At 43.1% G+C, this 25,982-nt stretch overlaps 1 protein-coding gene across 1 annotated transcript; it reads left to right on the forward strand.

Annotated features, from left to right (window-relative positions):
- The first annotated feature begins 302 nt into the window (after nucleotides 1–302).
- Nucleotides 303–25,162, forward strand: PON1 (paraoxonase 1). The gene is made up of 9 exons (XM_066354166.1): nucleotides 303–463; nucleotides 6,543–6,613; nucleotides 8,624–8,679; nucleotides 10,344–10,497; nucleotides 11,892–12,018; nucleotides 15,574–15,774; nucleotides 17,304–17,385; nucleotides 21,211–21,336; nucleotides 24,755–25,162. Exons 1-9 carry the CDS (start codon nucleotides 393–395, stop codon nucleotides 24,911–24,913), a joined length of 1,047 nt encoding a protein of 348 aa, XP_066210263.1. The 5' UTR covers nucleotides 303–392; the 3' UTR covers nucleotides 24,914–25,162.
- The last annotated feature ends 820 nt before the right edge of the window (nucleotides 25,163–25,982 follow it).

Below are 25,982 nucleotides of genomic sequence, written 5' to 3' on the forward strand. Positions count from 1 at the left end.
AGGATGGGGACCTTGTTGGCACAAAGTGAGCGCTCCTCGAAGCTGGGCCCTGCTTTCCCCAGGCTCTCCACCGGCCCAGGCACGTTGTTCTCCTCTTCTTTCCCGGTTTAGGCAGCTGTTCGCGGTTTCCTCTGTGTAAAGTCTCGGGGAGCAGAGCAGGCAGCCCCCGGCCTCAGACAGCTGCTGGCCCTGACCCGGCGCCGTCCGTGCGCCCGGCCCGCGGGGAGGGCGGCGGCCAGGAGGGCGAGGCCGGGCGGGCCCATCCCTCGGCGGGCGGGACCCGGAGCGCCTACCCCCCGGCGGCGCGAGCGTGGCTCCGGCTGCAGCGAGTCCGGTCCCCCTCGCCGTCGCCGTCGGTGCATCCCGCGTCCGCCGTCCCTCTGTCCCCGGCCATGGTGAAGATGCTGCTCACCCTCTTGGGGCTGACGCTGACAGCCTTCAAGGATCACCAGGCTTCCTACGAGTAAGTCCGGCTGTGGGAGAGCAGCACCTGCCCCCCGCCAGCCCAGGACACCCCGCCCCCGACAGGGGGTCCCCGCTCTCAGCAGAGAGTCTGCAGGGAAGTGTGGGGCGCCCAGCGCGCAGGGTTTGCGTAAACGATCGTCCAGTTTCCTTGTGCCACTTGAAAACACCCCCTTGCTTGCGGCCTGAGAGATGGGGTGAGGGGGCACTTGTGAGTGGTGTGAGTGGCGAAGTGACAAGTTAATTTTTCATGAAGTTCCGTGTGCCTTGGCTATAAATTTACTTCTCAACCTCTCTTCAGAACATGACCAGACTGGGGTCAACCTGACATTGTGTGGATTAGGGAAAGGAGCCCCCACCGTGGCTGCCTGGCTTGGAACTCTCAACTTGAGGCCGCAGAGAGATGAGTGGAGCTGGGGCACAGCAGGTGGACGCTGATGTGCACTCCAGTGGGGCCTGGGGGAGGGGACAGGGAAGTGAGGGGCTAGAGTTGGCATTTGATACCTGGGTTCTCCCCTGCCCCAACCCTCCTTTCCCCTGCCCCCCGTGGTTCCTGTCAATGCGGGATCTTGGTCAAATCGCTTTACATCTCTAACACGCGCTGCTTCATAAACCTGAACAGGTAATACACACTCACACAGGAAGCTACTGACTCCGCCTGGGACATAACTGACTACCTGATGATATGCCTTGCCCTCCTCAAAGTATTTTACAATTTGTTAGATACTGGGGGGGGGGGGGGGCATCGTTTTTGAGAATATATCAGTAGTTCTGTGGTAACTTTTTACAAGGGTTCAAAGTCTAGAAGTTATCTAATCCCTTCTATTTAGTCAATAGTTTACTGTTGTTTACTTTGAAGTAAAACATTACTAAAAATCAAATTGAACACTTGGAATTAAAAATAAATTATATAACCCTATGGACTAATTACAAACTTACATTCAATAGAGGTTTGTTTGTTTTTTTAATAAAAACTATTGATCTTCCCCCCCTTTATAATTGCTGGTTATTTTTAGAACCATAAACTGTTAGAAAAAAGTAAAAAATAATTATTTGAAATAATTTGGGGTTTTAAATCATGTGAAAATTAGTTTCTGGATTTTTATTAATCATGATTCTATTTGCTACCAAAGCAGAATATCTATGCTCCAGTGTGACACATATGTGCACTGTGATATCACCCTGGATGGAAAAGAGTGAGACGAGATAGAGCCATCGAACACCCACTCTAAGCTTTCTCCTTTGGACTCTCCATTTGCCAGCGCACCTGGGTTTGTTCTACCCACAGTCTCCTAGCTGTCTGTCATGGCGATGTCTTATAGAGAATTACAGAGCTGCCAGGAAAGAGTGAGGGTCTATCTGTCTGGATTACCTTCCTTAATTTACTCTAAGAAAGGAGAATGTAGGCATCTTGTATATGTTTTTGTGTAAAAGTATAGCTTTGCCACTCCCCCCCCTAAAAAGTTTCTCTCTCAATATGAGGTCTTAGCTTATTTTATTCAACATTAATATTTCCCCAAGTTTGTTTTTTGGAACGTAAGTCTCAAGCCTCGGTCCTCAAGTGTGCAGTGTCGCGGCCCCATGTCTGTGCGGCAACTTCCCCATCGTACCCGGCGAATGCACCGAGTTTCCCTTTATTAGAAGGAGGCTGCAGCACCAACCTTAGACCCCTGGTTGTGTTTCTGCCACCTCCATGCCCACTCCAAGTGCCACACTCTAGTGGGTAGAGGGCAGAGGTGGATTCACCAGCCGACCTGGGTTGGATCTCATTTCTACAACTTTCAAGTCACTTTGCCATTTTGAGTCTCTTCTCCACCTAAAAATTATGGGATGATAATACACATCATAGTAGAATATATAATAAAATCTGGCACATGAAAGGTGCTCTGTAATTGTTAGCTTTTATTATTGCCATCTGCTATCTCAAAAATCCACTGATGAATGATCCACCTAATGAGTGATACTTGAATATATTTTGTGGTACTACCTCACTGAGACCCCAAGCTAAGAACAAATAACCCTCCAGTCTTTACATTATTATTTTTTATCCTTCTTTTTTTGTATTTTTCTGAAGTTGGAAACGGGGAGGCAGTCACACAGACTCCCGCATGTGCCCGACTGGGATCCACCTGGCATACCCATCAGGGGGCAACGCTCTGCCCATCTGGGGCATTGCTCTGTTGCAACCAGAGCCATTCTAGCACCTGAGGCAGAGGCCACAGAGCCATCCTCAGTGCCAGGGCCAACCTTACTCCAATGGAGCCTTGGCTGCGGGAGGGGAAGAGAGAGACAGAGAGGAAGGAGAGGGGGAGGGGTGGAGAAGCAGATGGGCGCCTCTCCTGTGTGCCCTGGCCGGGAAGCAAACCCGGGACTCCTGCATGCCAGGCCGATGCTCTACCACTGAGCCAACCGGCCAGGACCCAGTCTTTACATTATTAATGCAACCATCACCATCTCCTCCATCTAACACACTCGTCTACTGATCCTGTGAAACAACTCAGCAGCCTTCTCTGTGTGAGCACTGTGTTTATGCTGGAAGTCACGGGGATGAACAGGATGCAGGATTCACTCATGGATCTCAGAGTTTACTGTGAGGAACAGGACCCAAAAGTGATAACTATAAAACAATATGATATGAGACTTGATTGATGTATATGTGAAGGTTCATGAGGCTAAATAAAGGGGTTATGAATCCTACCTCAGAAGACGAGCAGGAGCTACAGAAGGACATGTGTGGGAGTCTTCCCAGTAGATTAGGAGGTAAAGGATGTCCTAGATGGAGGGAAAAGCATGAGCAAATGCAAAGAAGTATGAAAACGATAGAAGCCAGGGTCTTTGGTACCATGACATCTAATTTCAGATCTCAACTCTACCCTTTTAAATAAGTGACCACAGGCAAACTACTTGTCTTCTCTGTCCCTCAGTTACTGACCTGTAAACCAGCTAAAATGTTCATTCTTGCCTCAAAAGTGACAAAAGAAATTAAGGAAGGATGTGTGAGAGCCCTGAGCACGGAGTTGGCACATCATAGACCCCAACAGGGAATACTGAATGAATGAGGATGTGCTGTGTCAGAAAATAGACGGATGATGCTGAGTCTGGCCCCAAGGAAAGTTCCAGGATGGATTTCTTAATACATAGTTGAAGATCCTCACCTTCTTTTGTAACAAGCAAACACCTATTTGCAAAGAATAATTCACCACAGGAAGTATGTGATTTCCAGCTAGAGTTCAGAAGCTTGTGAATCAGGGACACATCTCAGATATTGCACTTTATTCCTTAGACCTGGAACATTTGGACTTAATCAAGCCCTTAACAAGATATTTCTTAATTATTGAGAATAAGAAAAATATAAGAAAGATTATAATAACACAGGCAGAATTGCGCTCTGGTGCTTCCTGCAGCTTTTGAGTGGTGCTATCTGTACATTTTGCTTGGGTAGAGCTTTGCATTTATCCTTGAGTTCCAATTGCAGCTCAACCGCTTCCTAACTTTGTGGCCTTGAAAGGCCACTCAATCTTAGTCATCTGTGAAATAGGAGGAATAATACTTCAGGGAGGTGTTTGTGGATTAAATGAGAATCTATGCAGTACTTGAAGTATAGTAGCAATGATTACCCTGTTGAGATATGACTTGTTCTGACCACAGATTTGAACTCAAAGCAACTTAGAGCTGAATTAATGCCTCCTTATCTTCCCTGGACTCCTTTAACTGGTCGTCATTCTATGTTTTCCAGGGTAGAGATGGTCTTCTGTGACAGAGAAGCCAGAATTAGGGTTCTGGTTTTCAGGTTTTTTTCTATGCCCTCTCCAAACCCATCACATTTAATGACCCTTGAGTGCCAGGCAGTATACCTACCCATGTGGTTTTGACTCTGAGAAACCACATTTGGCTATATTTGGCATTTTTCACAAGCCTTGGCCCATTCATCAATTCCACATCGTTGAAACTCTTCTTCCATGCCACACCTTGCACTGTCCTGGTTATGCCATTGCCCTTAACGTCTTGTACCACTTCTTTAAGTTTCTTGTGTGCTTCATGAATATTCACTGAGCTTTCTCTAGTCTAGTGTTTTTCAAAATGGTGGGTCACAACATCCACGTAGCAGATCATGACCAGCATTTTAAAATAAGTGAAATAGAATTAGAAAAGTTAAGCATGTGCCTATTACAAGTAGTAGGATGAGAATATTTTTGTGCACCTTATTTCAAATGTGTGTGGTGCGTGTGTGTGCTGTGTGTTTCAACTCTGTAAAATGCTTTTCGTAAGGTGGGGTCTCAGTCTGAAAATTTTCAAGCCACTGTTCCATCACTTTCCCTTTTTATTTCTTCATTGTAAATTTTTGTGATTGCACCTCAACTTTCCAGTGTTTGAAATACCTTTTTTAGTTTCTCAGGTCGTGGGGCAGATCCCAACTTTCCTTTGAAGTCTGTCTTCAAAGTTCATGCCTGGCATTTGGGGAGTCCCCAGCTCCTTGGAGGCAAGGTCTTCCTCACCTCTGGCTCTCCGGCAGTCAGACCGGCGGTTCTTTCTCCTGGTTGGGCCTCAGGATGAACTATGGTGCTTCAATAAAGCCATGTCCCGGACCCCACTCCTACCTTTTTCCTTTTCCTTTTCCTTTTTTTTTTTTTTTTTTCTGAAGCTGGAAACGAGGAGAGACAGTCAGACAGACTCCCCCGCATGTGCCCCACCAGGATCCACCTGGCACGCCCACCAGGGGTGATGCTCTGCCCACCAGGGGGCGATGCTCTGCCCCTGTGGGGCATCGCTCTGTTGCGACCAGAGCCACTCTAGCGCCTGGGGCAGAGGCCAAGGAGCCATCCCCAGCGCCCGGGCCATCTTTGCTCCAATGGAGCCTTGGCTGCGGGAGGGGAAGAGAGAGACAGAGAGGAAGGAGAAAGGGAGGGGTGGAGAAGCAGAGGGCGTTTCTCCTGTGTGCCCTGGCCGGAATCGAACCCGGGACTCCTGCACGCCAGGCCAACGCTCTACCACTGAGCCAACCGGCCAGGGCCAACTCCTACCTTTTTAGATCAGACCTTCTTAGAAGGTGGAATCGATAGCCAATGGCATGGTAATAGGAACATGCTACATTTTTTCCCCCGAATGAATAATAAGAGACCTATTGCCCCCAAATTCCTATCATTTTGTACCAGGTTGGTAAGAATTTTATCCAAAGTGTCCATTGATCTCTAGCCCATCCTCCGCCTTCTGTGAGACTAAATTATCAGTAAGGTAAGTTAATTTTATGGCCTACCTTTAGCCAAATAAGTTTTCAAGGGATTCTTAGATGATTGTTGCTGCTCACTATGGCTGTGATAATAGAATGTATCGTTCGTTGTCCCCCCAAAAGTTTATTGTATAAACCTCTTGCCTGTGCTCATGCTGTGCTCCATTTCTTTCAAATGCCTCTATAGCTTTGCCCTGCTCAGGCAGCCTGCTGCTACGTCCTTCTCACACCTGCTCTGTTTTCCTTTGTCCTTCACTCCAATGTTCCCCACGATGCTCATGCACTCAGATTTAATAAGTTGCTTGTTTGCGTGTTTGTGTGAAATGCTGTTTTATATTCTGGCCTTGGGTATGATTTTCTGAAGTTGTAAATCCTTTTAAGCACACCTACCATTTTTCAAGTAACACACCTGGAAGCACATGCCCAGTCCAGGCTTTGGAGTCGGACTGGGCATATGGGCCAGAGGCCCATCTGTCAGCGGTCCTAAAACATCAATGGGATAAATTGGAACCATGTTGCTATTTAATCCAAATGTCCACACAGGACTCTGTATGCAGCTGATGAAATAGTTCCTGTTCCTGCCAAAGTGCACAGAGCCCTGGAGAGGACATTATGTATCTTCTTTGTGTCTCTATCCACCTCTACCTAATAAATAACTAAATGCGCCTAGAAGCCCACGTGTCTTGCTCTGGCCTTGCCTGGTAGAACAGCTCAGGTTCAAGGACAACAAACCCTAGGGTTGCAACTCAGACAAAGTACAGTTATGGAAAACTTTGCTGGCTACTTACTTTTGCAACATAATTATAATTTCTGAATGCTTTCACGTGCATTTCATTCCTTTCTTCTCCCCTAGAACACGAATGAATGCTTTTCGAGAAGTAGAACCAGTAGAACTGCCTAACTGTAATTTGGTTAAAGGAATAGGTAAGTATGTGAGAGAAGGAAGTATCTCATTTGAACTTGCAGTATTATCTTGCTATTTATGTGATTACTACACCTGTTAAATTTTATTTAAAAATAAAACTATGAACCAGAAGAGCATTAAGTCAGTGAATTATTAGTATTATTACTTCTAAGTAAGAGGAGGGAAGAGAGTGAGACAGACTCCCTCATGTGCCCTGACCAGGATCCACTGAGCAGCCCCCATCTGAGGCTGATGCTCGAATCAACCAAGCCATTCTCAGCACCTGAGGTCAATGCTCGAACCAATTGAGCCACTGGCTGCCGGAGGGGAAAAGGGAGAGAAAGAAGAGAGGGAGGAGTGGAAAAGCAGATAGTTGCTTTTCCTGTGTACCCAGGACATCCATATGCTGGGCTGATGATCTATCTACAGAGCCAATGGGCCAGGGCAAGTCAGTGAATTTTAGATAAATTCTTTATCTTTGACTTCACTAACATATTGCCAAGGTGTTGCAGGGGTTTTTTTTGTTTTTGTTTTTTAATTTATTCATTTTAGAGAGGAGAGGGAGAGACAGACAGAGAGAGAGAGGAGAGACAGAGAGAAGGGGGGAGGAGCTGGAAGCATCAACTCCCATATGTGCCTTGACCAGGCAAGCCCAGGGTTTCGAACCGCTGACCTCAGCATTTCCAGGTCGACGCTTTTATCCACTGCGCCACCACAGGTCAGGCCTGTTGCAGGGTTTTGATCATTTGTTCTTGTTTGATCAGTTTAGCAATAGAACAATGTTTGACTTCATGGCAATACAACCTAGGGGGATGGCAACCTAGGAAGAGATAGAAGAGGGAGAAAAAGCAGTAAAGGATAAATTTTCACAAAGCCATCTCACACTTTTGCAATTACCACAAAGCTTCTCCTGCATCTCTCTTTTAATATTAAGGGGGAAGTTTTTCCCAAAGCTCTCAGCAGATTTCCCCTCAGATCTCATTGTCAGAGTTAGACAACCAGCTGGTGCCCTAGCTGCAAAGGAAGCTGGGAAAGGAGTGACCAGGCCTCCACTGTAGGAGCCAGACTCTGTCAGCAAAGATAAAAGGCCAGGGGACAGGCAGTTGTTAGGAAACCAACAGAAAGAGTCACAAGACTTGAGTCCCCAACTGGTTCCAACCAACCAGCTGTGTTATTTGAGGGTGACTTCTTTGAGATCCATGCTTGTGTTGTTGTGCATGTTTTCGTTTGTTTCTTTGTTTTTATTAGAATTATTTATCTTAGTTGTCTAAGGTTAGAAAGGCTATAGAACAGATGACTTACTCACTTCGCATGAATAAGCTTGGTTAGATATCTTATATTCCAATTTTATTTTAGAAAACAAACATAATATTGATATTAAATATCACTAGATATTTAAAAGACAAACAGCTCCACTAAGAGTGTTACTATCAAACTAAAAGATCTCATTTGTTTTTATACTGATTAAAACTTTAAAAATTCACACATATTTATAATTAACTTGGTGATATTTTACTGATGTTTATAATTAATAGTAAATGCATACTCTGCATATAAAATGTATTCCCACTTTAACTGAAGTGGTTAGACTTAGCTTATATTCCAATGTGATTTACAAGGAGTTTATTTGACTTGGAACTATTAAAAATCAATATGTATTGGAAGTTTACTCTGTGTCTTTAAAAAACAGCAACTTATTTTCAAATTGTTGTACCTTTTATACATTTTGTGAATTTCCATGAACTTTATATGAGATTTCAGACTTTAAGAAAAAAAGTTCCAGTCCATCAATTTTAATTTTTAATTACACTTAAATTGTACATTTTAATTATACTTTATATTAATATCTTTTAATGTTTATATCATCACATTAGTCAATTGGGAAAATAAATGAATAAATTATTCTGAACGTATCAAAGAGATCTCAATATGTAACCCCATTTTCAAGCTATATATCGTATATATAAAGGACCACTAGCTTCTTGCAGTAGTGTGAAACAGTCTGTGCTGTCTCTTCTCTTTCTTGGCAGAAAGTGGCTCTGAAGACTTGGAGATACTTTCTAATGGACTGGCTTTTATTAGCTCTGTAAGTGTTTCCTTTCACTAGACTATTTTCTAGAACCAGTAGCTTAAGTCTTTCATTTAAGCCTTCTTAAATACCCATGTCCACCTTCAAATAAAAAGAGCTGTTACATACTTCAAAGAACAAACTGTACATGCACTTACATGCATTCACACTGGTGTTATGAGTATGACAGTATGCACTTCATGCATATTTGTATGCCTGTGTTCACATTGAACTTTTACATGACCTTATCTTCTATCGTAACTATTTGTGAGCCTCATGAGTTTGAGAATAGCTTCCCATTCCCATTTATTGATTGATTTCTAAAGAGAGGAGAGAGATAAAAAGGGAGAAGAAGGAAGTATAAACTCATAGTAGTAGTTGCTTCTCACAGATGCCTTGACAGAGCAAGCCCAGGGTTTGAAGTGGCAACCTCAGCGTTTCAGGTCAATGCTTTTTATCCACTGTGTTACCACAGGTCGGGGGAATTTAGTGTACTTTTATAAATCTTCACATGTCATTTAGATTTTTACCATTTTTATACTTTTCAGAATAAGTCCTTTAATTTAAAATTGCGGATAGATTATTATTCCATAATTTCCCAATTTTTATTTTTTTTTTACAGGGACAGAGAGAGAGTCAGAGAGAGGAATAGACAGGGACAGACAGGAACAGAGAGAGATGAGAAGCATCAATCATCAGTTTTTCGTTGCAACACCTTAGCTATTCATTGATTGCTTTCTCATATGTGCCTTGACCGCGGGCCTTCAGCAGACTGAGTAACCCTTGCTCAAGCCAGCAACCTTGGGTCCAAGCTGGTGAGCTTTTGCTCAAAACAGATGAGCCCGCACTCAAGCGGGGTCTCAAAACTGAGTCCTCTGCATCCCAGTCCAATGCTCTATGCACTGCGCCACCGCCTGGTCAGGCTAATTTCCCAACTTTGAAGAAAAAATTCATCATGTTTGTGGAAACTCTCATGCATACAAATCACTGTGGTAGTGAGATAGCTCCAAACAGAAGTGTTGCCAGTCTGGTCCAGGATGACAGAGTTAATAGAATACAGTATATAAGTCATCCAGCCATTGAAAACCCTATGCTGCCGATTGTCATTACTTAGTTGTTTTCTCTTATGAAGAATGAGGACTAGTCATCTTCTACAACAGCTTCTTGCAAACATTTTTACATATTTAAGCAAAATCTGATATAGGGCCCCAATGTCTAAAACAAGAGCTCTGTTTTTCTAATTGAAGGCTAAGGAGTTGTTTCCTAGCTCACTAGTCTTCCCCTAAACCTATGTCCCTGAGATGCTTGCAAGGAGCCTTCCAGGGGACAGTCTAAAAACCATAAGCAGTGTTCTCTTCATATTCCTTGCTTATATTGTTAAACCTCATTAGTAAATGCCCCTTGCATCTGCTCTTCCATTTTTTATCTTTCTCATGGGTTGGTAGCTATAATATGGAACTCATATGGCTTTGTTTCTTGTGATGCGTCTGTGTCTGTGAGTGTGTGGGGTCCTCTGATGGAGCCAGTGGCTCCCAGAGGCCCCCTGTGGGCTTATTGCACAGGCCAGCCAAGAGACTCCCATGAGGCCTTGCTGCATGAAGCAGGCAGAGTGAATCCACAGGCCATCGACCACCTCCATCAGCATTTGTAATGTGTCCAGTCTTTTCTCCATTATTTCTAAGGGGTTAAAATATCCTAGACCCGAGAAGCCTGGAAAAATACTTTTGATGGACCTGAATAACGAAGATCCAACGGTGTTAGAATTGGAGATCACTGCAAATAAATTCAATGTGTCTTCATTTAACCCTCATGGGATCAGCACATTCACAGATAAAGGTAACAATATTGAATGTTTCTTAGAAATAAAACCCATTTTAAAAGAAAAAAAAAAAACAGAAAAAAGATAATGCATACATATTTCTTTTCATCCATGTATAATCATGCATATTCTTATTTTGCATTTTAAACTTACCCCCCCCTTTTTTTTTTTTTTGTATTTTTCTGAAGCTGGAAACGGGGAGAGACAGTCAGACAGACTTCCGCATGCGCCCGACCGGGATTCACCTGGCACGCCCACCAGGGGCGAAGCTCTGCCCACCAGGGGGCGATGCTCTGCCCCTCCAGGGCATCACTCTGCCGCGACCAGAGCCACTCTAGTGCCTGGGGCAGAGGCCAAGGAGCCATCCCCAGCGCCCGGGCCATCTTTGCTCCAATGGAGCCTTGGCTGCGGGAGGGGAAGAGAGAGACAGAGAGGAAGGGAGAGGGTGGAGAAGCAAATAGGCGCTTCTCCTATGTGCCCTGGCCGGGAATAGAACCCCGGTCCCCCGCACGCCAGGTCGACGCTCTACCGCTGAGCCAACCGGCCAGGGCCAAACTTACCCCTTTTACATTAATTAAATACATTATAACTATTTAAATGCTTGAGAATGTTAAAATACTTAAGATTACTAAAGTACCTTATTTTTAAAATACTACCAACATTACCCATGAAAAAAACGTCATTACTCTTCATCCTTTCTTTTCCATTTTATCTTCCCACTGTATCACTCAACACCAACTAAAGTAAGTTAAGTCCTTGTTATGAATGAAGAGCCTCCTGGATAGCTTCTCAGCTCAAATCTGTTCAGTTCAGCTTACTGAACTTTGCATTGTTTTCCTTTAAACACCGATTTGGTCATGTCAAAAGTTTCCATGGACTTACTGATTCTTAAGGCAATGACTATAATCTAACTCTACTTGCCACCTTCTTGACCACTTAGACTGGTATACTGACTCACAGAAAGGGCCTCCCTTTGATACTCTTTCTCACATGTTCTTTTCATAGAATTGATTATTTTACACTGTGTTAATTGTACCCGAACACACCTTCTCATAGTAATATTTCTCATCTCTTTTATCTCAACTCTACATCTCACGGAGACCATGTGCAATGAAAAGATAGCTTAACAAGCTTTATAGAGTTTCAGCATCAAGAGCTGCTCATTCTTAATTTGAGGATATTTCTCCCTCTGTGGAGATTGGAGTTTTTAAGAGACTGTCACTGGTTTCTCCTTTAGCCATTTCTCTTTGGAACAATCACAAATACTTTTCTCTACAAAGAGATGACAATATTCCATCTGCTTGACACCCTAAGTACTAGTTGGAGGTGGGTTGAAATTGCTTTTTGGAGACAGTTCTGACAGCTGAGAGCTCAGTTAACATTTCAATTTTTGTTTCTAATCTCTTTTCAGATAACACCGTGTACCTGCTGGTGGTGAACCATCCAGATGATCACTCTACTGTGGAGTTGTTTAAATTTCAGGAAGAAGAAAAGAGGCTTTTGCATCTGAAAACCATCAAACATGAACTTCTACCTAAGTACTGAAATCTATCTTATTTCTATTTCCCTATAACACTGGTGGGTGGTTAATCCACTTTTAAGTTTTTCTTTTTGGCTGTGAGGTAAGAATAATGGCTGTTCAACTCTCCTTTCTAATGATCACACACTCCCCCAAATGTTCTTCTGCAGAAACTTTCGAGGACCCAAGCAGCTCAGAGAAGACTCATTCTCTTTGGGCTCCATTTCTCAGGCTGGCTGGTTCCTGGTTTATGACTCCTGTCCTCAGAATACTTGTTCAAGCATTTACTAAGGAAAAACTCTGCTCTTTTTCAAGAACAGACTTAGTATTCAAACCCAAAGCAGTTTTGTAGATGAATTCCACATTTTGAGTTTATTTTATTTGTTATTTATTTATGCAGGGTTTTCTTTCAATAAAATCTTAGTTGTTTCTATGAATTAGAAACACATACCTTAGAGCAGATCCAAAATCTGGTGCCTCTGCCCTGGCCGGTTGGCTCAGCGGTAGAGCGTCAGCCTGGCGTGCGGGGAACCTGGGTTCGATTCCCGGCCAGGGAGCATAGGAGAAGCACCCATTTGCTTCTCCACCCCCCCCCCTCCTTCCTCTCTGTCTCTCTCTTCCCCACCCGCAGCCAAGGCTCCATTGGTGCAAAGATGGCCCGGGCGCTGGGGATGACTCCTTGGCCTCTGCCTCAGGCGCTAGAGTGGCTCTGGTCGTGCCAGAGCGACCCCCCCCCCCCGGAGGGGCAGAACATCGCCCCCTGGTGGGCATGCCGGGTGGATCCCGGTCGGGCGCATGCGGGAGTCTGTCTGACTGTTTCTCCCCGTTTCCAGCTTCAGAAAAATACAAAAACAAAAACAAAATCTGGTGCCTCTAAGAGCCTCCTGCCCACCTCTGCTGCTGTCAGGTTGCACAGGATTTAGGAAACAGCGGATCCGGGGTAACACTCAGCTCCGTCCTGGGTTCCTTGACGACATAATATATGGAAAAAGGGAACACTCAAGGACCCCTGATCTCCATCAATCCAACACTTACCTTAGAATTTGGTTTATGAGGCAAATGATAGATCTAGGATAATTTGACACTAACTTCCCCAACAATTTTTATCCTCAAATCATTCTAGTTTTCTAGAATCTCAAACTCTATGTGAATAAGTCACTTACCATTCAACTACCTCAGTATTTGGAAATCTAGATTTCTTTTAAACCACATGCTGTTTACATGCAGGCACTTAGCAAAGCACCTGGCACATAGTGTGTGCTCAGTGTCACCAGAGCCCTTTCCTCTTCTTTCTTATCCGGTGGTTTTGAAGATAAAGAAACAGTAGAGAGAAACTGAATTACTGGATGAGTCGACCAAACAGTGGCCAATTAGGAACGATGACCCAGTCTTCTTCTGCATCCCAGAATGAGTGAAAGTTCAGAGAAGAGGTTTTGATGGGAGAGTTTGTTTATTCATGCATTCCTTCCACAAATGTATTTTAGAAAGAGAATGAGGACACTGAGAATGTGCCAACTATCAAGATCTAAACTGAGGAAAAGTAGGCAGAATGGAGAAGCTGGGTGAAAAGAATAATAGTAGTCATGGTAGTAATAATAACTTAATGCTCTCTACCTATGCTAGGTGCTGCAATAACCAATCTAAACAGGTTATTTTATTAAGTTTTTACAAATACCTTCTTTTTTAAGTTTTATTATTACATTATTTTAGATTTAAAAAATTTGAGGTGTGGCATTTTTAACTTAACCATCAGAAAAATGGCACAGCTGGGGTTTTTAGTCCTGGCAGCTTGAGTCTGGAGCCAGTGATCTGAACCACTAGAAAACAGTGAGAACATATTTGTTCACCATCTAATCTGGAAAATCTCAGATTTGTCTGATTTCCCAGGGTTGGAGTATCTTTTTCCTGGGCCAATTGCAAAAATATGAGTCTTTGGTAATGTAAAACAAAATAGAAAATAACACTAGTGCCACAAATCACTTCAAATTATGCTATCTCAAACCAAAGACTACCCATGTATGTTTTATGCTTTGTATCTGATGGTTGGGTTGTTATAGTATTAATTCATACATTACTAATCTATTCTAATTGAAGCATGTTATTATTAACAACACAATGGTCATTATCGATCATTTACTATAATTATATATACTAGGCATGATGCCAAGGGCTTTGAGTTTCTTATTTCAGTTTTATTTTTACCACAGTGTCTCAAGGTATAGAGTGGAAACTGAGGCTCAGAGTTTAGTGACTTGCTGTGATCCCACAGATGAGAGCTAACGAAGTCAGGATTTACATGAAGTCCATTGGATTTTTAAGACTACTACTGTAACCCATTCTGCTCTGTTCCTTTGTATGAAAAATAGCAAATGATTGTAAAGCATACTAATTCTGGAAATTTGCTTTTCAAAAGGAGAGGGGACTAAAATCCCTCAGTTTACAGGGTTATGCCTGGAGCCTGTAGAGACTAATCTTAAATTTCTAGACTTTTTTTTTTCTCATGTAGTGATAGTGGCTACCACTGACAGAAGATTTAGTGAGTGGCAGGCCCCTTGCAAAGCACACAGCAGGCATTGTCTCATAATTTCCACTACAAGTCCACAAATTAAGATTCTGACCCTTAGTCTTATACTAATGAGCTGTATGACTTTGGGCAAACCACTTAACCTCTCTTTACAGATGAGAAAACTGAGGCTTTGTCCACTTACCTAACTCGCCCAGTAGCCCAGAGCAACGTCAGAGCTGATGGGCTGGCCATTATGCCTTCCACAGGAGGGCAGAGATAATTCTCTCCCAGATAATGGCCCTGGGGAACTTCTGTCACCTCAATCAGTAAAGAATGGCTCACTTATGTGTTTGCTGTTGTACCTATTAAAGCAGAAAAATAGACTCATATATCTTAGATTTTCAGTAACAGAGAGAGAATCAAAATCAGAAAGAAAGAAAGCCATAGCATCCTATTTCTGAACAGTCTTGTTCAGTTTAGAATCATGAAACTTTAAAGCTGGAAGTGGCTCTTTAAGGTGGAAAGAGATCAGTCCATCTCATCCTCCTTTTACAAATAAGGAAAACTGAGGCCCTGCCACGTGAAATGATTGATTTCCCCTAAAGTAATAGTAATGCAATCACAATATCGCCAATGTTTTTTCCATTGTTTGATCACACCTAAGTTAGACTGTTCTCTATGAGAGTAAGAGTTATATGACAATAATTATATCCTATTTTTGCCCTGATAATGGAGTCCTGGCCTAATTTAATGTCTACTAAATTTTGTACACACACACACACACACACACACACACACACACACACTATAGCACTATTTTATGATACAATAAATAGAACTTTTTATATTACATTGTAATCACCTCTTGGGGTTTCTTAGAGTAGTTATGCTCTTTGAGGACTGTATAGGTGGGACTGATTTCATTTTAATTCTCTGTCATTGCAGTAGGGTGAAGTCTCCATCCCACATCTTGACTTTAGGAATAGAAATTAAAGAATGCTAATGTATAATGCTGTAATGTACAACATCGCCATCTGTATATATCATATGTCTGTGTTTGAATTGCAGCATGAATGATATCGTTGCTGTGGGACCTGAGCACTTTTATGCCACTAACAATCACTATTTTGAAAACCCCTTCTGGAGACACTGGTTGATATATTTGGGTTTAGAGTTGTCAGATGTTGTTTACTATAGTCCAAATGAAGTGAAAGTGGTGGCAGACGAATTCGATATAGCTAATGGAATCAACGTTTCACCTGACGGCAAGTATGGAAACTTTAAAATGTCGTGCATTTCCCCCTATTTTCAGTAGATATATTTTGAATATGTTCCTATTCTAACTAATATGATACATTTTAACTGTTATCCTAGTATGAGGAAATAAAGAAAAATGTGAAATATCTCAATTTTTCAGGAGGTAAAATTTATCAGATAAAAATTTCCTATTTTGTGAAGATATACTTTCAATTATTTTTGAGGGGGAAAGTAGATTTCAGAAGGGTGAATAAATATTTAATATTATGAAATATTACTGTGATAAATTGTTTAATATTGCTAAACAATACTGTAATAAACATTTAGTACTACTAAATAATACTGTGATAATTGTTTACTATTATTAAACAATGCTTTGATAAATAGTATTACTAAATAATACTATGATAATCATTTAGTATTACTAAATAGCTTTGCTTTGAGGAAAGATTTTTTAGTGTATAATAAGATTAACAGCATGTAGGTATATATCACCAGTGGTGGTTTATGACAAGATAAAGAGCTTGCACCTAAGTGTAAATTGAGGCACTGCTTCCTTTATGAAAAAAATGTTACTACGGGGAAGAAAAAGTTGACTACGCAGTGTGCTGAGTGATGTAACTGATTTACATTATGATCTGATGGTGGCCCTGAAACAAACAATTCACAGATCAGCATCGGTCTGGTAACCACACTTTGGGTAGCATCAGCGTGTACATAAAATCTATGCCTCCATCCATCAATATCCTTCCTCATCTTGTATCACCATGAATTTCTGAGGGTTAGTACCATAGTTAGAGAAAGCAACCTGGACAGCTTGCAACTATTCATATGATCTGCTGGTCTTCAAAAATAGCAGATAATCAAGCAGTCATTTCTCTTTTAGTTCTGAGCTGATTGTGCTTAGACTGATCTCAGGTCTCGATGGTAAGTGTGGCATTGCAGGTGCGCAAAATACGAAACGCACAGGGTCAGGACTAGGCTGGGGGTAGGAGGGGAGGAAGACTTCTTTCAGACTTCTCTCAGCATCTTGTCTTTTCGCTCTCTGACCTAAAACAAGGAGCTGTTTGTGAAAGGGCTTCCCTGCAACATGTCTGCGAGAACCCACTATCCTCTGACACGCAGAGCCCAGGGCTCACCACTGTATCAATAAAGTAAGGGAAGCAGTGTCACACTTTATTTCTCAGATGTAAAAGCTGGTGTTTAGGGCTAAGTCTTTCCCTACTGATCAGGACCAGCTAGGATTCTAACCTTAGAAATACCTACCAGGATTCAAGTTCCTCCTGTGTTTAGGGCTAAGTCTTTCCCTACTGATCAGGACCAGCTAGGATTCTAACCTTAGAAATACCTACCAGGATTCAAGTTCCTCCTGTGTGTACTGTTAAGTTCATTAGTTCTTTCAGAATTTGGCTGCTTTGAGATGGGTTCCATTTTCCAGTCTCTAAGCCGAGTTCTTCTCCAGGAACAGTCATCACAACTGCCCGGCACCTTTTGAATTGCATCACTTTAAGCGCTTTGATGTAGCTCTCTCTCCTTTGAAGGTATGTCTATGTAGCTGAGACTCTGGCTCACAAGATTCATGTGTATGAAAGGCACGATAATTGGACTTTAACTTTATTGAAGGTAAGATGTATTAACACAATAAGTTTGCAGAGTGATAATTAGATTCTAATTGATTTGTGAAATTAAATTGAGGAAAAAAGGATTGTTTAATTGGAGTGGGTGAGAACCAATTTTTCACTCCTTTATTAAGAGCCATCAGCATTTCTTTCTGTGTTGCTGTTCACTTTGACTCAGCTGTGGAGTGGGAAGCAGCTGACCACACATCTTACCTGCAAAACTCTGATTCTTCTAATCTAGTGAATTTTAATCTTGGCGTTGGGTTCCTAGACTATCTTCCTCCCTCCTTCCTTCCCTCCCTAAACTCCCTTCTTTTCTTCCTTTCTCCCTTCTTTCCTTCTCTTTCTTTACTCCCTCCTTCCCTTTCTTACTTCCTCTCCCCTTGCTTCTATTCCTCTGTATTGTGGCCAAGAAGTAGCTGCAACTGGTACTTAATATGACAGAGCTCTTCACAATATTTATGAAGCCGAAGTACCAGCCCCGGCCGCTGCGCGCCCCTGCGTCCTATCACTCCACTGCGCTGTCTGCAGCCCTTGTTCCTCTGCTCAGTCTCAGCCGCCTGCATCCTCCTGGAGCTTGCCTGGCATGGCCCCGCGTCCGGCTGCGGCGCTCTTTCCTCTGCTCTGTGATCTGCCCCCAAATCGTCATGGTTCTCTCCTTCATATCCTCTCAGAATTTACTAAAATGTCACCTCAGTGAGCCCACCCCGGAGAACTAATCTATACTTGCAACTACTCCCCCTCTACACACACACACACACACACACACACACACACACACACACACACACACACACACACACTGTATCTCCGTTACGACCTTATTTTCCTTTCAGCGTTCATACTATAATATATATATATTTATCCTCTCCCACGAGGGTGTAAGCTCTATGGGACAGGTTTTATTTCCTTCAATTTGTTCCGGTAAGAGTTCCTATCATCTGGTGGTAAGCATTCACCAAATACCCGTTAACTTAGTATGATGGGGCTGGGGGTGTTTCGGGGTTTATCTTCTTATCTCCACCCATTCTGATTTGTTTTGAAGATTTGGGTCAAAAGAGGTAAAAATATAAAAGAGAGGAAAGAGGAAGTAAGAGCAAAGTGGAGCATTATGAACATTGTCCCTGCCCTGAAAAACAAGACATCGCTCTCCTGCCATGGCTGCCCACAGCGTGAGCCTGTCACCAGGCCCTGTGACTGTTCCCGTCAGCACATCCGAGGAACTGTCACGAAGGGCTTCACTCGGAGAAAATTGCCTTGAAACAACATCAAATGTCACATTATGTTTGACATTAAAAACCATTGGCCTGTATACTTTGGTATTAGCTGAAGTAAAATGAAATTTCACACACTCATATTGGCTAAGGGAATAAAAATAAACCGTGGTTATAGCAACACGTACTTCTGTCAACTGAAAGTTACAGAATTTCATAAGAAGAGAACCGCATTTCATAGACATTCAACCCATAATGATAAAGGCACGGCTCTCACCAAGGCGAGATTGAGGGCGGGGCTTACTTCCGGTTTGCCTTCCACGTTTGGCAACAGATCAAACCTGTCTCCTGCAATAACTCAGTTGAGACTACCACTGCAATTGAAATGTCATTCTTCCTTTTGAAGAGTCATATTAATTAAGCCAGTTAATTATTACCTGGGATGCTAAGAAACTTGATAAACCAACTGGGAGCAGTCTTAGAATTGTCAGTGACATTTGGATGGGTTTCTGTCCTGTCACAGTAGGCTATCTACATATAATGAACTATTATTCAGCCTTAAAAAGAATGACGTTCTAATGCATGCCACAACATGGATGAGCCTGAAGATACTATGCTAAATGAAAGAACAGTAAGCTAGACACAGAAGGAGAAATATGGGATCTCACTTGTATGAGGTACCTAGATTAGGCAAATTCACAGCTGGAAAGTGGAATAAAGGTTACTAGGGACTGGGGGAGAGAGGAATGAGGACTTACTGGGCACAGCTTCTGTCTGGGATGATTAAAGTTTCTAGAAATGGATAGTGGTGATGGTTGTATAACATGGTGAATGCACTTAATGCCACTGCATTGTATTACTTAAAAGTGGTTAAAATGACAAATTTCATTTTATACTTATTTTGCCACCAATATTTAATTATTTAAAAGTAATGCCCTCCCACCCCTAAAATTTAACTCAGCCAATAGATTAATCTCACTTCAATGAGTTGTAATTCTTTTAAAATAGGGATATTTGTTAACAGGGGATACAATTCTTTCCCCAAAAGAATAATTTATTAGTTTTCCTTGAGCAAGAAATACACAATTTCCCAGTTGGCTTTGTGGAGGCATAAAATGTAGTGTGTGCGCACACGGTGGTGAGTTGGTATTACTAGGATTTATAGATTTGCAAGGCAAGAGCCCAGCAGCAGCTCCCTACTGGGCCGTCAGCATGCCCTTGGCAGGAGCAGTCTGGGCTTCCTCCATTCTCCCCAGGTGCTGAGCTGCTTGCAGGACACATGGTAGGAGCTCAGGGGTTGTGTGTTGAATGAAGGGGACCCCAGCCTTCTGTCACCTTCTTCCGCTCTCACCTCCTCTTCCCCCACCTCCGACTCCCACCTCCACAGGCTTTTATCTGCCATGGAATGGTGGTAATTGTTATAAACACCTATTGGCTATTGCCCCTTCCAGAGATAATGGGAGAACCCCAAGACACACATTTCCTTTGCTTAAGGAAAGTAACATAGGAGAGTAGACTGACATTGACAGATGGGGCTTGGCGGATGGAGAAGGCCTGGAGCTGATCTTTGCCAGAGCACGCTGGCTCAGCTGCCTCCGTTGGCCAGCCTCGTCTGTTTCCAGGGTTTAAATGAGCGATGGCTTTGCGTGAAGGTGAAAAGGAGACTCTGCCACAGTCCGGAGCCCCCTAGTCCCTCAGGGACTTGTGAGGATGGCTCTCATTTTGAGCAGGGAGCACAAGGCCACACTGGCTCCCTGCAGCTGCCCGCCCACGCTCTGGCCTGTGCAATGACTCACTGCCAGTTCTTACGGGGTCTCTGGGCGCTGAGATACGCTGGCCCCTGTGTGAGGTACACGGTGGATATTGCTTCTCCAACCGAGAGTGAGAGGTAAAACAAATAGATGTGATTTCTTCCCAGTAGAAGGCAGCCAAGATGATGAATGGTGGAATTAAGAATCGTTGCTATTATTTATGATCCTAGTCCAAAGCCTCGACAGCAATCTGTGCAGTCATCACATGCTTGCAACTTATATTTAGAAAATAAACAGCAGAAGAACAGGGAGTTGAAGAACATCGGGAAACGAGAGAAGAAACTGCTTCCAAACTCCAACACAAACAGTTGACCCAGGGTGATCATTTGCCCTCTGGCTGCACAGCCTACAATTAGCCACTAAAGTGGAACGTCCATTTCATTGACATTCTCATCAGAAACAAATCTGCATTTCCTGGTTGTTTCCTGAATGCTTATAAAAATATCTGTTGCACATGCTGTTTTAGAAATGAACTGTTTTATGCTGCGCTTACAACTTTTTTCTTCCCCCTTCAGTTTTAGGTTCAGGGGAAGATGTTAGTCCTCATGATGTCATCTAGTTTTAATAGTCCTTCATAGTTTTCTGTATCTTCCTGCTTCCTCATCTGTCCTGGAAACCGATGAAACACTAATATGGATGGAATTCCCTGAGTGCTATTGAAATAGGCAGAGTTGTTGTGTCCTTGGAACCCCGGTGTGGTGACCAAGGGCAAGATCATAGTTTTCTTGGACACACAGCTCTATTGTCTCTCAAATTATTTTTCACTTTCTGTCTTTCGTTCTCTCCATGTTTTAAATCTGCAAGTCCGTGGTTCTTAACACACTCGTGGATAACATATTCGTGGATCCTGTGACAGGGGACCTTTGGGTTGGATGCCACCCCAATGGCATGAGAATCTTCTACAACTCGAAGGAACCCCCCGCATCAGAGGTTAGTTTGAAAAATGAATCAGTTCAGCAACTTTATTCCCAGATGTTTTTCACTTGAAAAACATATTTCTCAATTATATGGACAAATAAAGGGGAGACACAGATAGATGGTCCCAACGATCAGCTAGAAAAAGGAATTGGACTTTGGGAGGCATTTTAGTCAGAGTCCAGGCAGGAGACAGATGGCACATTTAAACTGGGTAATTTGAAGAGATAAGGACACCACGTAAACAGTTGTGGGTGGAAGGTACAGAAATTGCAGGGATAATGTAAGACCCTAGGGGTAGCGAGGAGGTAGGGAATGGTTACAGAAGCCAGAACAAGAAAGAAGCCGAGTGGGCGAAGGTCGTCTGAGAGGAGCTGGCCTCTGGTTGAGTGATGTAGCTAACTGGCAGAGACCCACAGGGAGGAGGCCTGGAGGACACGCACCCTGCCTCCCCCTCAGCCCTCCCATCCCCCACTGCTGCTGCCCCTTGGTTGATCCTAACGGGAGCTGGAGGGCGAGGGAGCCCTCAAAGTCAGTCTGGGTACATCTGAGCAGAATAGAGTGGATTGGGGACTGGGTTAGGATAGCCGGCCCTGAACTGGGTCTGGAGTGAGTTTCTCCAGCTTGGGAATTCAGTGGTTTTAAAAATATAATGTACCACATTGCTACGGTCTCATCTTCCTAGTCAACTCCCCCTTCCTGTGTGCCTGTCCATGCACAAGGGGACCCAGGGGACCAGTCCTAAAGCAGAAATGAGCAACCTCTCAGTTTCTCTGCTGATGGAAAGATAAGTCACTTGCTGGAATGATTTTGGATTAAAAGACCTTTTTTTCTATCTTAGTTTTACTACCCAAAGATCCTATTCATGTCCATGGTCTTTATTCAGTGGACTATTTTGTCAGTGCAAGTAAGAACTTAAATTCACTTTGCCATAGGCATTTAAAGGTTTACTATGAGTTACTGGGGCTTTGTATTGTGAGTTTTCAATATTTACTAATTATACCTGTTATTTACACTGAATGCATGGTATTAATTTGACAAAGTCTACTGCTTTGTATTTTTTTTCAAGCTTAGTTTTAAGAGTCACTCACACACCACCACCATCCCACAGGAAAAAAAAGTTTATAACCTGTGTCTTGGATTAAAAAAGCAACCAAATGTGTATTTCCGATAACATTATGGCCCTTCATACCGTGTATTTTTAGGTTTACAGGACAATTGTGATTATATTTAATGGCAACCCCTTGTGACTTCTGATTGTTCTTAGCTAGTAGAATGCAGTATGGGATGTTTCATAAGACTGAAGAAATGTACGCTGTTGTGTGTTCACTTGGACTCAGCAGAATGTTAGCGTCTACTTTATTCTTGTTCGCTAGATCATTGAGTAGTAGACTTGGGTCATTTGCTATAGCATGGACTTGGTTTGCTGTTCGGGAAAACACACTTTCTTTTTAACAATGGAGCTGTTAAGGCAGAGCAAAAAGTAGTAGCAGTTCATTATCTAAAGCACTGCCCTGTAGAAGAGTAATTTAGCTTTATTAAAAGAGGTTTAATTACTTAAGCCAAGGTGCACCATCAACTATTTCCCAGCAAATAACTACTATATTTTAATGCTATGGCAATTGTCTAAAACATCTGTCTTTGTCTCTGGCCGGGTTGCTCAATGGTTAAAGCATCAACCCTGCTGGTCAGAGGTTGTGGGTTCGACCCCCAGTCAGTGCACGAGTAAATAGAACAGCTAAGTGAAACAATGAGCTGATGCTCCCCCAACAAGTCAATGGATCAATAAAACAACAACAACAAAAACCTGCCTTTTGGTGCTAGTTGTGGGGGGGTTTTTTCGTTTGTTTTTTTGGGTTTTTTTTTGTATTTTTCTGAAGCTGGAAACGGGGAGAGACAGTCAGACAGACTCCCGCATGCACCTGACGTCGCTCTGCCGTGACCAGAGCCACTCTAGCGCCTGGGGCAGAGGCCAAGGAGCCATCCCCAGCGCCTGGGCCATCTTTGCTCCAATGGAGCCTTGGCTGCGGGAGGGGAAGAGAGAGACAGAGAGGAAGGGGGGGGGGTGGAGAAGAAAATGGGCGCTTCTCCTATGTGCCCTGGCCGGGAATCGAACCCGGGTCCCCCGCACGCCAGGCCAACGCTCTACCGCTGAGCCAACCGGCCAGGGCCTTGGTGCTAGTTGTTTTAAAGAGGCCCTTTAAGTGCTCCCACTGACTTTTCACTCTCCAGGCCCTGGCCTTCCTAGTTCTGCCATATCTGGTGTTTTTGTATGTAGGTATCCTTTCTTCAAGTGATTGCATTTATCCTAAAAGCTTGACAATAGAAAGTTAAGAGTCGAAAGGGAACTGAACCTTGTCCCTCCCATCTCATTCTACAGATGAGAGACAAACGGTAAAGACAAGACCCGAAACACAACTTCGCACTCCAGACTTCCAGTGTGCATTTTATAGCAGGATGACTCATGTGAAATTGCCATTTTATTAGACAAAATGGTGAAATATTGGCTATTCCGTGTAGTCAGCCTAACATACTACTACACTGTTGTTAATGATAGACTCACATCTGCTCAGCTACATGAAAGGAACTGACAAAATCTTATGCAGAGTTAGAACCTTAAGTTCAGAAGAATGGATAAGTGTGGATATGTTCTTTTTTGGGCCATATGTTTTTGTTTTTGATTACTAGGATTTAAAAACCAAGAATTAAGTATAAATCCAAATTCCTAGTTTATCAGAAAATACACAAAAACAATCCTGAATGCCAGCCTGGCAATAATTTAACTATTACTGACTTACCATAGACCCTACCTCTCCCTAATGCCTCATACCCAAGCTCTGCTACTCATTTGTATTTCTTGCCTTACCTCTGTAGGCCTGTCTCTACCTCTGTTAAGATCATCTGATCAGAACCTATCATTTTGCCAGTGAAGAAACAGTGAGGACAATTTTAGAACAAAATATGGTTTGCCTAAAGGCTCCTCCCTCTAAAGAAATGACCCCATGTTTAAAGTTATGTTTTGGGCCTGGCCAGTTGGCTCAGTGGCAGGATGTTGGCCTGGCATGTGGATGTCCCAGGTTCAATTGCCAGTAGGGCACACATGAGAAGTACCCATCTGCTTCTCCATCCCTCCCCCTCCCGCTTCTCTTTCTCTCTTCCCTTCCTTCAGCCATGGCTCAATTGGAGCAAGTTGGCACCAGGCTCTAAGAATGGCTCTATGGCCTCTGCCTCAGGTGCTAAGAAGAGCTCTGTTGCTGAGCAACACCCCAGATGGGCAGAGCATTGGCACCCCAGTGGGCTTGCTGGGTGGATCTCAAGTGGGGTGCATGTGGGAGTCTGTCTCTCTGCCTCCCCTCCTTTCACTGAATTAAATAAATAAATGTTATGTGTTAAGTGACTTTAAAAAATTAACTGAGTGTTATTTCTTCGATAGGTGCTCCAAATCCAGGACATTTTAACAGAAGACCCCAAAGTCACAGTGGTTTATGCAGATAATGGTACAGTGTTGCAAGGATCTTCAGCTGCCTCTGTGTACAAGGGGAAATTGCTGATTGGCTCGGTGTCCCACAAAGCTCTCTACTGCAAGCGCTAACAGGCCAATGCCACAGAAACCATGAGTCCATCATGCCACCTTGAGGGACCACCATGATCTCCTCTGAACAGTCCACATTCACCCTAACTTAGGACATCGTTAGGGATGAAAGTACTGTTCAACCGAGAACAGAGATTGGTGTGTAAAGATTTTGAGAGTACAGTATCAAATCAATCTTGGAGTACCTGAAAAACTCATTTACCGAATAAAAATAAAAAAAATCTTATACAATAAAATAGTTAAAATTGTCATGTTGGCTGTCAGGTATGAAATCGTGCAACTGGATGTGACCCAAAAAGTGCTTTCCCTATGACATGGGCTCCCCGAGTGAACCTGAGCTCATCGATTCCTTGCTGGATCTCGTTCAGAAAATAGGAGAGTAAGTTGGCCTGATGGCCATCAGAAGTCCAGTACCCATCCCGGGACTCCAGTTCACACGCTGGAAAACTGGACAGCACTACAGATTACCCAACTCCAGGCATTTCTCCTTGAGCAAACTTGTTAGACATACTATGCAGACTCTCTTATGTTTTTCTCTCTACGTACAACTTTCTCAGTCAATGTAAGCTTCATAGCCCAGCTCCCCTTCTATGCTTGCTCATTCAGTTCTCCTCTAGTACATGGCATATAAGGAAATCTCAAAATTCTTGGGAGTGTTATCACACCTGAGAATGATTTGAGTGTCTGTTATCTCAGCACACGATACAGGTTAGTTTCTTTGATGCGGTAAAAGGAAGACGTTTGTTGAGATCATTGACTGGATACAGAACCCATAACTGAGTTGAGGGTAAAGCTCAGTGCCCCCCAAGACAACACTGTTGGTAAGGTGGTGGCTTTTCTATTCTAACTTGCTGTGCAGGTTAAGAAAAACACAGTAAAAAAGTAAAGAAACAAAAAAATAGAAACGATCAACCACTTCTGACTCTCTTCTGAGGGCCATGACTTTGAAAGAAAGCTGTGTGGAAAGGTTACCTGTCCTCGCTGACTTGTTTTTCTGCTCTGGAGTTCTGGCTTCCAGCCTGAATTATTTCACTAGGATGTTAAGGCAGTCACGTTCGAAACAAAGTTT

Source organism: Saccopteryx leptura, chromosome 12 (genome assembly GCF_036850995.1).
Source record: "Saccopteryx leptura isolate mSacLep1 chromosome 12, mSacLep1_pri_phased_curated, whole genome shotgun sequence".
In the NCBI taxonomy this organism is placed as follows: domain Eukaryota; kingdom Metazoa; phylum Chordata; class Mammalia; order Chiroptera; family Emballonuridae; genus Saccopteryx; species Saccopteryx leptura.

Excerpts from the sequence above, each read along its gene's own strand:
- PON1 (XM_066354166.1), top strand. The coding sequence starts at position 393 with ATGGTGAAGATGCTGCTCACCCTCTTGGGGCTGACGCTGACAGCCTTC. Across the intron at positions 12,019-15,573 it reads AAACATGAACTTCTACCTAA|CATGAATGATATCGTTGCTG; the intron begins GTACTGAAATCT and ends TTTGAATTGCAG. Across the intron at positions 21,337-24,754 it reads AGGAACCCCCCGCATCAGAG|GTGCTCCAAATCCAGGACAT; the intron begins GTTAGTTTGAAA and ends TTTCTTCGATAG.